Source organism: Petaurus breviceps, unplaced genomic scaffold (genome assembly GCF_028583685.1).
Source record: "Petaurus breviceps papuanus isolate PSGF00001 unplaced genomic scaffold, PetGlider_PUasm1.0 90919, whole genome shotgun sequence".
NCBI classification, from domain to species: Eukaryota; Metazoa; Chordata; class Mammalia; order Diprotodontia; family Petauridae; genus Petaurus; species Petaurus breviceps.
The window spans coordinates 35661664-35674212 of NW_027187378.1; the positions used below are offsets into that span (position 1 = coordinate 35661664).

The window sequence follows — 12549 nt, forward strand, 5'->3', positions numbered from 1 at the left end:
TCCACAATGCTTGGAACATAGAAAGCCCTTGATAAATATATTTGTTCCTTTAATTAGCATATTCCAGCTCATTTATATGATGCCTTGGGTAATGCCATATGTAAAGGCAATATGGTTTAATAAAAAGAACACTGGACTTGAAGACACTGGTTTAAGTCCTTGTTTAGAATGGTGTAATGGAAATGCAAATTTAAAGATCTTCCCTGCTCCTAGGCTAAAGTGCACCTGGAGCCTGGGGTGGGAGGCTTGTTTTTCAGTAGATACTTCTTGATCGGCCAGTGAGTCCAGAAGGTTGTTACATTCTCTGAGTCAGGAGAAGGCTATATAAGCTCTGATGTGCAGCTTTGTTTTGGGGGCTCAGTTTGAGAAGTGTTCTGTGATTTGATCTGTATTCTGGGAAGCCGTTGTCCAGGGCCGCACCCCCCCCCCCCCCCTTTGAAAAACCCAGATGTGGAAACCCAGATGTTGACTGGGTATGGATGTAATGGTTGGACAGTTTGGAAAGCTGTCTACTTGATCTGTTTCTGTCTTGATAATTCTGCCTGTGTACTTTGAAGTTCGGGGTGCTGACCTTTTACCCCTGAACAAGGTAAACGATATATGTCTGACTGATTAAAGTAAGCTTGTTAACCCATTTTGAGTTACTTCCCTTTATCAAAGCGGATCCAAGAACCTGTATGGGCAACCACCCTGAGCACGCTTGGGTGCTTGCTGCTACAAATGGTTACTATGTAACTTCCCCTTTCTGAGTGTTTTTTTTTTCCTCCCTATGAGAGTACTTGAACTACATTCCCTTGCTCAATAAAAAGGACTTTGGTAGGTGTTTTGCAAAACTTAAAAGCACTATGTAAATAAATATAAATTTACTAAATGAAAAACACCTTTAAAAATCATCTTGCATCTTAATAGTTTAACCACATACACCAAAACTCCAAGTTTAATTTTTATACAAGTCTTTATTTACAACTTGTTTCACAACTGTACACTTTTTGCAGCCTTGAAAACATTAATGTATTCAATGGGAAAATATAGTTTGACCAAATCTTGTTTTAATTTTCATATACATATACATATATTTTATATGCATATATATAATGCACGTATCCTTAACAATACCATACAATTTGGCAGTAATAAGACTAAAATGAAAACAAAAAGCAATACAATATTTCAACATATTACAAATCCATTTTCTGATAGATTTCTGGACAGTTTTGGGGCAAGGGGAGTGGTGGTACTTTAGTCAAGTTTTTACTGAAGACTTTCAAACAAGTTTCTGCTCAGAAAATAAAAGTGGCTAATTCAACCATACTCAGCACAGAATAAATGTTGAAAAAATGCTTAGACTCAATTACATATAGATAACTCCATAATCAAGAAGAGCCCTACATCGCAACACCCATCACTTTCAATCATAAATGAAATTGTAGCATCATAAGTTTTCAATATATCTAGCAACTTCCATTTAGAAAGTGGCAAAATGCAGGGTGGATATAAACTGTCAGATTACAAAAAACAATAATCCACAGAAGATTCTATGATATTTAAGACATAAATGTAAGGCTATACCAGAACTGGAATTGTAAGTAAAATACAATTCCAAATCTAATGTACTGTCATTTTTCAGATCATCTGAAAAGCTTTAAGCACTAAATGGCAAAAAAAAAGGCCTTTTTCTTTCTTTCTTTTTTTTTTTAACTATTCATTATCTCCCCCCAACCCGAAGGCAAAAGTAGATTAAGGCAAATTATTAGTTCACGTTTGAATTTTAATATTATATGTCCAAAATCAAAATCTTAAGTGGTGCAAACATCTGGTAGATGTTGAAATATTTAAAATACTAAAAGATAGTTTTGAAAATTAATCTCCCCAATAGTACAAAGAATTGTGGTACTTTTGTACTGGCAAATGTGACATCTTAACAGAAAATGGAATATTTTAGTGCATTTGAACATTAAACAAAAGACAACCTGTTAAGGAAAAAATACCACTATAATAATCAAAGCACAAAGGACCCAAACAAATTGTGCATGTGCAATAATTTTTTTTGTAGTTATGCTGAATTATTTATTTCAAGCAAACTGAAAATTTTCCTTAATCCAAAATAAGTTTTTTCAGTAAAACATGACATTGAATCGGATTACCAAAGGATGACTACTAAGTACTCTATTCACCAATACGCATTTGTAAGATTTTCATAATAATCTGTTCTGATTTGATTTATTTGGATTTTAGTTATATGGAAAAATTGTTTATCTAATTTGTTTTCTTTAAAAAGGAATAGACAAACATAAAGACTACTAAATAGGACGGTCTGCATTAAGAGCAACTAAATTAATGGAAAAAATCATTAGTAATCTACATAATTTCACCAAACATTTTAACAGATAAGCATAGATCTTTATGAATATACAAGTGCTTCAGTAACAGGATCCATGTTATTTCAAAAACAATAAAAGATGTATTATCCCAATGACTGAGTTACAATTTGCTTCATACATAAAAGTCAATGATATGCTTAATGTTAATAATTCAAGTTAGATCACAAAGATAAAAACTACCAATAAAAACATTAAGAGTTTGCTTGGATCTCACTACATTTTAGGGGTGAGGGGCATTAGACAACTTGGGGACTGGAGACACTGAAGGGGCACTAAATTAGTTGAAGAAGAAAAAATGAAAAAAGGTGGAAAGTTTCATTATGCTGTAATGCATTACAGAAATTAAGCAGTATGTAATGTTTTAAAGACAAAACTTCAAAATAGATTATGTACTCAACAGTCCTTGGTGAATAAATCACATTATAGTTATATAATTGTATCCCAGAAATAAAAAGAGTAACATTTAACCACTATTAAAAATGAAAATAGCTCACAATATTTATGTAATGGATAAAGCTCTACTTCATTGAGAAATAAAGTGCTAAGGAAACATTATTTCAGTACAGGTCACATGATTTAAAAAAACCCAACCACATTAAAAATAAGTGTAAAGGGCTAGATATGAATTTCAGGAATGATAGGTCAAACAGTTCTTTTAAACTATGCTACAAAATACCCTAAATGGCCTAAAGTAAATTGATTGCCTCTCATTTCTTCTGGGATGACATCTCTCTAGTACTTCTCTGAACACCCAAGAATGGAGTACAATTGCATGCTACCTAGTTCAACAATATGCTACAATAAAAATTATACAGAGAAGGGACTTTGAACCAAAAACACTATTTGGCCCCAACTAGGTTAAAACATATATTTATTTGTTCATTCACTGAAATATCTGAGCAATTCCTAGATTTGTACTCGGTGATGCTGATACCAAAACAGTCTGAATTCCTTTCCTGAAGGGGCTAATAATTGATTTTCCATTTCAGAATTATAAAATAGCACTGCTGTTGAAGGAAAAGAAGTACAGACTTCTTTTGACTCACCATCTGCCTCTCTTCTACCTGATCAGACTCATTTAAGTACTCCAGTATTAGAAACAATACTGTAGACAAACAGTAGAAGACAGTACACCTCACATCTTGAAGAAAAAATTAAGCCCAAGAAAGTGTTGTCTATTACCCTTATTGGTAAACTGATTTAATCTTTGGCATTTACTAGAAAGAGCAATGCCCTATGGAGCATATACATTCCAGTGACTTGATTATAACATGACTTTGACCTTCTCATTGATTCCTAATATAAAACTGTAGACATGATGGCAGTGTGTGTGTGTGTGTGTGTGTGTGTGTGTGAGGACAGGACAGGTGACACAAAACTCCCATAACAGACTGAGTTGAAAACTTTGGCAAAGAAAACATTAACACAATAAATAGCCAAGTTTACCATCAACAACATATACTTTGAGACTTCCAGGATGAGAATATCATAAAAAGAACATAGCTCCTCAAACCACTTCCCTTCTTAAATTTGGGTATTTGTGATGACACAGAAGTCTATTTAGAGCAAAGTGAGTTCTTTTCATTTTGTGAGGAAGACACAAAGAAGTTAAGAAAACCTCCTTGCATTAAAAGTCTATGAAAAAAGTTCTAAAATAACCAACTCAGTGGAGACTGAGTTTAGCTCTTGGCAAATACTTTTCCTTGGTGGAGAAAAAACTATTAATTTAGGAAGAAAAGAGATAAATATAAATTGTTTATTTTGGGGGGTGGTAGTGGTAGAAATTTAGAGGAATATAACAAATTTCAGGGGGTATAAAAGATAATTTTAGGGTTCAGTCAATGATCTGCTTTACTCTGCAAGATTTTTGTCTCAAGAAGGATTCCTCTCAAAGTTAACGATGTAGATCTGCAAATGCAAAGCTTGACGATCCAATCATTCAAAGCTGGCAAACAAGTGGATGATTGAGCTATATGATTTAGCATCAGAAAAACATATGGTTACTAGGCCCAAAGTTTAAAAAGGACTTAATTGAACACTTTTGCTAAATTAATGGGCTCTATAAAAAAAGGCAACTAATTGCCATTAGGTCTAACTGGGCTGAAAAGAAAGAGGTTTTTTGCTGTAGGCTTAGAATTTCACCTATTTAGGAACATCTATTTGGGCCATCCTTCTAGATCATTCTCATAGAAAAGACAGAAAGAATACATGGGGAGAAATATAGAAAGAATTAATGATGTATTTGTAAAGTGCACCGAGTGTTGAAGAAAAGTATAAATAATACATAAATGATTATTAGAAGTAGGTAAAACATTAAAGACACACCCTGTACTATTATGAATGCTCAAATTACATGTTGAGAGTGTATATAGTGTGTCATAGCACATGACAAATATACTATCAAGACTATCTCCCCAATGTCCCCTTTGCATTTCTATATTAGCACCTCTTCCTAATCTGAAGTCATCAATTGTCATCACTAGTTTTTAGAGTTCAGAAAGACCATTACTGATCTAAAGAAATAGGATATGTATGTGTTTATATATTAAAAAATCATTCTATTTGCCTATCCTTTTGTCTATTTCTTCTCTGCTTCCATTGCTGTGATAGACAACCTTCTTCTTATCATGGGACTATTATCTGGCTTGTTTTAATCTTCTTCTAGATAGGCAAATAAGCTAGAGGTTTTCCATTATTAAGTTCACTCATTTTAATCCTAAGAACTCTAACACCTAGAGCAGTATTGGGGTAGGGTCTGGAAATGACAGAACAGACAAACTAAATGACCATATTTACTTTTAAGGTGCTCCTAAAGTTGTTACCCTGTGGAAACCTGTAGTTCTCTGGAAGTCCTTTTCAAAACTGGAAGAAGGAAGTGGCAGGAGCAGAGAGTAGTTGCTTTAAGGAAACTGAGAACCATTCTGGCCATGATTTTCAATAATTAAATCATTCTTACCATACTACAGACTGTAATAAACTAAGGAGAGCCTTAGGAATTACTTTAGAAAGAATATTATCAATCCAAATAATTATACAGAACATGCCTTCAAACTGCTCACCAAAAGATATACGATTTGGCCAGCATCTACAATAGAAATGAACAATTCGAAAATTCATAAACAGTGCTTCTGTTTAAAGGTTTATTAACAAGGTTAAATACTTGTTTCTCTAATAACAATGACAGGAAGAGCACATGAAAATGTTAACAGAGCTAATTCCCATGTACAATAGAAGCACAAATTTTTATTGAACTATTTATTACCTTTGGGAATGTAATTTGTGTAAATCTTATTCTTTGATACTGGACGTTACCTATTTCTTATCCAAATAAGTTCCTCTCTCCTACATTTTGTCCCTGATATCATGTTCTCCCAGTTACAGATATAGAAAAGTGGCCTCAAATTATACTGACTAGTGGTGTTAGTAGGATTTCTGGCTCTCAGCATTTCCAAAATTCATACAATTACCAAGTCCTGCTTGGCCTTTGCTTCTTGGAGAAGCTAATGATACTTTATCTTCTTGTAGCACAAGAAAACCAAGTAGTTCTCTATTTCAAGAAAGTGTCATGCAACAATTTTACAATTATTCATATCCACAAAGGTTGACATTGCATGAACACTGGATGACTAAATGGTTTTAGAAGGGGGAAAAGAGGTGTCAATAACGATTACATAATTTTCCAAGACATATGCAAGTCATTTAAAATAAAAAAAAACTGAAGCCATCATACTTGTACCATACTAACAATTTACAAAAAAAAAAATCACTTTTATTCACCTTCATAGCATTTAACTTTATCTTTTCTGTGGTACTGGGTGAGTTAAAAAACCAATTTGTTACAGAACAGAAGAGGCTAAGGATTTTTTTTTCTTCAATAGAATATTTTACCCTTGATATTCAATGAAAATTTTCAATAAAAGGAATGTACACTGTTCTTTAGATGCTTTATAGAAAGCAAAAAATTAGAGTCACATCTAGCATATTTTCCTCCAAACATTACAAAGATGTAAAATAGTCTAATCACTATCATTACAAAGAATGACTCACAAAGCCCAATTTTATATATAAGAGGAACCAATATGAAGTAAGCTGCCATTCTGGCAAGCTGAAGAGAATGAGCAAGAAAACAGATTATTTTGATTGGATGGAAAGCCCAGAAACTTCGTATTCTCTTGAGGTAAATTCTATTTCTCCTCTAAACTTTATATTGGCTTGCTGATTTCATGAAGAAAAACTCAGAAAGTACATAAAAAGTATGCTAACGGTTTTGCTTTCTCATTTTTCCTTTAGTTTAATACAGTCTCTTAAATTTATGTCAAGTTGTCTTTACTTTTAACAAACAGACTGCTCCATCTCTACAATGGCAGTCTCTAAAGACAGATCCTTTTATAATGCAGATGTCTCAAAGCCTGGAAAATCTGGTACCTTTCTCACAGTTTTATAACAAATATATACTCTACACAGCTGTAAAACTAATTTATTCACTTCTAGTAACTGGATTTTTACTCTGTTTCAGATAAATTTCAAATACAGCAATTGAATGTAAGAGGGAGGAAAAGACTTTTTACGTTCCTAAGGCCTAGGATTTATATATTTGTAAAATAAGATTTCTGTTCCAGAGGAGGTTTCACATTCAAAAGATTAGTAGATGGTAAGAATAGCATTATTAATCCAGATAATGGGGTCATAAATTTAGAACTAGAAGAGACCTTAGAAGGGGGTGTGTGTGTGTGTGTGTGTGTAACACTACACAGCTATTAAGCAACTGAGGCAGGATTTGAATCTAGGACCCCTGACTCCAGATTCAGCTTTTTTCCCCACTGACTGATGAACTGTTGTCTTGTTAAGGTTAAAATGTGTAAGTACTTTCTGTACACTACATAGATTTTCAAAATGACACCTAATCTTACAAGATTATTGTGATTTAGTCAAAAAGCTATTTTAAAAATCAATGAAGTAATTCATCAGTAGAACACATCCCACCCTCGAATGAAATCAAAACTAATTTAAAAAGGGTATCAATTAATATCCTAGGTCCTAGGGAAATAAGAAATAATCTATTTCTGAAGTGGAGTATGTGAGCAGATATTATTGAGCTCCAGATCATTAAAAAAAAAAATCTAGAACCCTGGATACCTGGATAGCAAGGATAAAATCCTCTAAGGGATATTCTACACTGTGATACTTCAATGCCATTAAAATGCTACATTTTCACCTTTTGCTATTTTTCATCTTACTCCCCTCCTCAGAATGAAAACAATCCTTTGCATAAAAATGGATACTTGTTCTAATAAATTCCACAGACTTACACTAATAGTTCACCCCTGTGATAGTAACGGAATGTGGAGATTCCCCTGTATTGGGCTTGGTTTTCAAATTGATTGTGTTAAAACCCAGAGCTTGTTGATCCCACCTGTGGGATGGACTTGTTGATGTGAAAAGAGAGTCCTGAACTGGGAGGAGCTGGTGACATAGATTTGGAGAGACAAGAGAGAGGCGGAAGACCTTTTTTGGAAGCAGCACCCACGTGGAGGCAGGGAGAGAGACTAAGAGAATTGCTGGTGGCCTCTTTGAATTGCCCTGGACTTTTGAGACCTGCCCCCAGAGCTGCCAAGGACTGAGGAGACATGGCTGTTTTGCTGCTACTTTGTCTGTCTGTTTTGATGTTCTTTTGCCAGATTTGTCCACTGGTGAAAGACAGTGCTGTTGTTGAAGAAGTCCTGGAACCCGGCTTTTGGTTAAGAAGCCCTGAGACTGTCCTGCAGACAGAGAGTGGATACTGTCCACTGGTGAAGGACAGTGCTGTTGTTGCAGGGGTCTGGAGACTGTCCTGCAGACAGAGTGAATACTGTCCACTGGTGAAGGACGGTGCTGTTGTTGCAGGGGTCTGGGAACCTTTCTGTTGGTTCAGAAGCCCTGAAGAAGGATTTTCTTGTTGTATGTTTACAGAAATCCTAGGAGAGGGTTTTGCTAATGTTTTCAAGGGTTCTAGGACTGTCCTACAGACAGAGGATGAATTAATGGAGGGACTGGCAATGTATCTTGTGGCCTTGCTAAGCCTTGTCTCCCCAGGAACTAAGATTGCTGAGAACTTGCATGGTGTCAAGATGAAGAAAAGACCTCCATTTGGGTATTAAGTGCTGTGCTTAAACTTGATATAACTCTGGGGTAGATTCAATTGTGATCCAGGGGTGGGGAACTTTTGACCTTTTTGTGCTCTGTGATTGAACAAATGAATGTACTTTTACTTATGTTTGGAAACTAATCTCCATTTGAGAAGAGGGGCTTTGTGGTGGACTAAAGGAAGGTACAGCCTAGGGGTGGAGTAGTATTTAGAACAGGGACTGTGTAATTGATTGAATGATTGGAAGGTCCTGGGGTGGGGTAGTACTTGGAGATTATTAATCACACTTAGTAAATGCTGTATTTTGAATGATGTCATGTTTTGATCTTCCACATTCCATTACTATCACAACCCCAACCAAATAAAATAATACTGTGTTTTTATTCATACCATAATTAGTTCCACAGAAACAAATTATAACTTCAGGTAGACAATACACGTAAGAAATTTCTGAAACAAGGAAAAAAAGTCACATGTAATAGTATTTTTAAGTGTATACAGTTATTAACTTCTTCAAAATTCCTTGTATTTACCTAACTAAACCTCACAATCCTGAGACATTATTATTAGCCATTATTTTATACAGAAGATGTACAAAGATTCTCACCACACTTGTGTTTAGGAACAAGAAGGCTGAGAGAATGCAAAGTTAAAAATGTTACTCTTGGCCCTCAGTCACACATACCATATAGCATATTTAGATCCTGTTTCTTATAAAGGTTATGAAAAAATAGAATTTTTACAATTTCTTCTATGTATCAAGAGACAACATTCTAAATGGAAAAGAATTCAAAAGAAGGCCAACATTACAAATGTAAACACAAAAACAACAGCATGCAAAAGATTCCAAGGAAACATCAGAAATAAGTCCTCCTGCAATAAGTTTGGCATCTTCTTAACCCAATTTAGAAATGTGTCCCTGGGGCTGACAGTGGTTGCACAAAGATAATAGCAAACTACAATTAAAACCTAACCCTACTATTCAAAGCTATTAATTTCATTAAGTAACTCACAGGATCCTCCTTTCCTTTCACTTATCTTAACTAGATTTGCTTCAAATGTAGCTTCAGTTTCCAATTCTGTGTTAAGACACAGGAGTAAGCTGCAACCAAAAAATAACCTGTCAAATCCTACTCCCATAAAAATATTATGCATTTTAATTGAAGCAGCCTGAATCTATGAACTTTCAGGAATTCCTCAGTGCACATCATGGTACTCATCACCTCTGTTTTCATGCTGATGTGTGATCTAATTGCAAATATAGATGCTCAGGTGACAGCTGGCAGAAAAGGTGTGATTAACATCAGTAATGTTCATACTACAGAATACAACTTTCTTTACTTTTAAACTTACAAAGAAAACGTTATAAGACCAATAACAAAATCAGGGCTTCTTCTGAGTCATTTTTCTATATATTTCTAATACCTAACTGTTCCTTTCCTTTGGAGTTTAAAAAGATTTTTTTTTTTACTGTTTAATATTTGCATGTGTGCTGTATATAAAAAAATAAACTAATGAAATAAAATTTCTGAATATAGTTTTTGAAAATCCAAATTAAATTTCAATCTTGATAATAAAATTATAAAATATTTTTCAAACTTCATTAATTAGTTCACCTAGCAGATTGTGTTTGGAAGCTGAAATTTAGTATTTTATGTTAAGGTCAAAATTAGCATAAACTGTTACACATAAGTGCTTAATAAATGCTTACTGAAGTAATACTGGGCATAAAGATACTTATTCAAATTTAATATATTGAACCAAACTCTGGCCCCAAACATGGCCAATTCATGAATAAGGAATAGCCTCTTTTAAAAGAAGTTATTATAATAGGAGACTCATTTAAAAAATCACTGCCAATTTTACATACATTGTGCTCTTTAAAAGTGGGCCAACCTACAAGAAAAAAATGGGGATAAGGAAATTACACAATTAAGGTAGTGAACTTAAACAATTCAACAGGGAAGACCAGACTGAAGGCATACAATTTCCAAATGAATGACATTTAGCATTTATATAGCACCTCATACACTTATTCAAAGTGCTTTCCAGTCAACACTTAATTTACAATCATTTCTTAAGTAGGTAATTATGACTTACAATCTGTTTGTCATGTAAGCACTTTGAGACAAACCATAAAAGGAGGATATTACATAACAAACCCCCACTCACTTAGTATTAAGAAAAATTCTTAGCCTGAAAAAACTGAGTTGTCACTTTATATGCACAAATTATACAAGACTTTACAATGATGAAGCCAAAGTGGAATATAAACACAGGAAGTCAGCCACCTGTCTTAAGGTGCTAAATAAAAGGTTAAGTAATAAATGATCAGGAAAACAATAAAACAAAAGTGGGAAACTTCAACAATGAAAATACTTAAAAAGAAGATTATTTGAAAATATATTAAAATAACCTTTTAGGGGCGGCTAGGTGGCGCAGTGGGTAGAGCACTGGCCCAGGAGTCAGGAGGACCTGAGCTCAAATCCGGCCTCAGACGCTTAACACAAAAACTAGCTGTGTGACCTTGGGCAAGTCACTTAACCCCAAGTGCCCTCCAAAAAAAAAGGCAAAAAAAAAAATAACCTTTTAGTTGGTGAGGATAGGTGAAACCATCAACATTAACAATAGTCAAAGAGCTAGAGCAATACTCTATGATTAAGAGTTAAATAAAAGCCTTCATTTAAACTCATGATGCAATAACCATAAAAAATGTATTTCTTGACTTTGCTTCTAATAAAGCATTCACTTCTGCCAGTAAACAATATATCAGGAAATAAATGAAAGTGTTAAAAATAAGAAAATTTGACAGTTGTCAAAGTTATTACACTTTTCTATTAATGCTCATTGTAAGAGAACAAGAAATTCTGCAAATCAAAGAAAAAATTCATTTTTCTCTGAAGAAAAGTTCAATCAGGTGCTTCAGATAAGATTTGAATTTTTAGCACCTCTGCTTTTATATATTCAAGTCTTTGCAAAAAGTACATTTCTTAATCATTTTATGCAGTAAAGTATACTTGTTATTTGAGGAGCTTTCAGAAAACAATTTAAAATTGATTAATATATCATAAAAAGATTATTTCCCTTTAAACAAAGACATTCTTAAATATAAATTTTACGTTAATTATTGACAGGAAATTTAGTGTAATTACAAAGCTTACATCATTGGGCAAGTGGTGACATTTTTATACAAGTAAAGAGAATGTTATACAACACTCTTTATTGGATATCTCAAAAATTTTGGCACATTAAAAGGAAGAAAAAAAAGACTCCAAAAGAAATAACAGAAGAAACTAGCTCATTACAGATATAGGAAAAAAAAAATGCCTGAAATGCAGAATAACAGAATCAACACAGTACACAGACAGAAAATAAGCTGGCTGAATTTCCTGAAATGTTGTCACGTGCAACAGAAGTTTGCTTTGAAGGGAGGTCGGTTACTTTTCCACAATGACTAGGCTTCTCTACCTTGCTGTGGCTGGCTGGACGTGGCCAGGGTAAGACCTTCTTGCACTTGTTGCCTGCCTTTGTCTGGCCAGGAACGATTGCCCTGAACCTGTACTAGCAAGTCTATCTTCAGCTGCCTTTTTATGCAGTGTCATGCCCTAGAAAATTGAAAGATGTTAATGAAAATTAATGGAGCACAGTAGTATTAAAGTCCCTCATGCAAATGTTTCTTTGCCTTATTATTGGAATCACAAATACTAAATGTTTGACATTAAAAGTTAAAATTTCAAAATGCAGAAACAGATATTTTAGCTCAATAATTAGGTGCAAACCTTCCTTTTGGAAAAAAGTGCTTAATTTTATAGTCTGCAGGGAACAAGCAATAGATTATGAAGGCAGAAATATATATAAGAATATATTTTATCCATATTCAATCATGTAACCACCTCAGAATTAATTTTGTAAGAAAAAGAAAGAGTAATCGCTTAGTAGCAGTTGATTTGCTCCAACTGTCTATAAATCACGAGAAAAAGAAAACACATATTTTGCTTATATTTTTGAAGTTGGGGGAACACATACAGGACCATACATACCGCC

The 12549-nt window shown here is 34.0% G+C and overlaps 1 protein-coding gene across 1 annotated transcript in view; it reads right to left on the reverse strand.

The window, feature by feature from the left end:
* Nucleotides 1-936: 936 nt before the first annotated feature.
* HOOK3 (hook microtubule tethering protein 3) overlaps nt 937-12549 on the reverse strand; it is a 126028-nt gene continuing 114415 nt past the window's right edge. Inside the window, exon 22 of the mRNA XM_069075795.1 lies at nt 937-12110. Within this exon, the coding sequence (XP_068931896.1) occupies nt 11970-12110 (141 nt within the window). The 3' untranslated portion in view covers nt 937-11969. The remainder of the gene's footprint in view (nt 12111-12549) is intronic.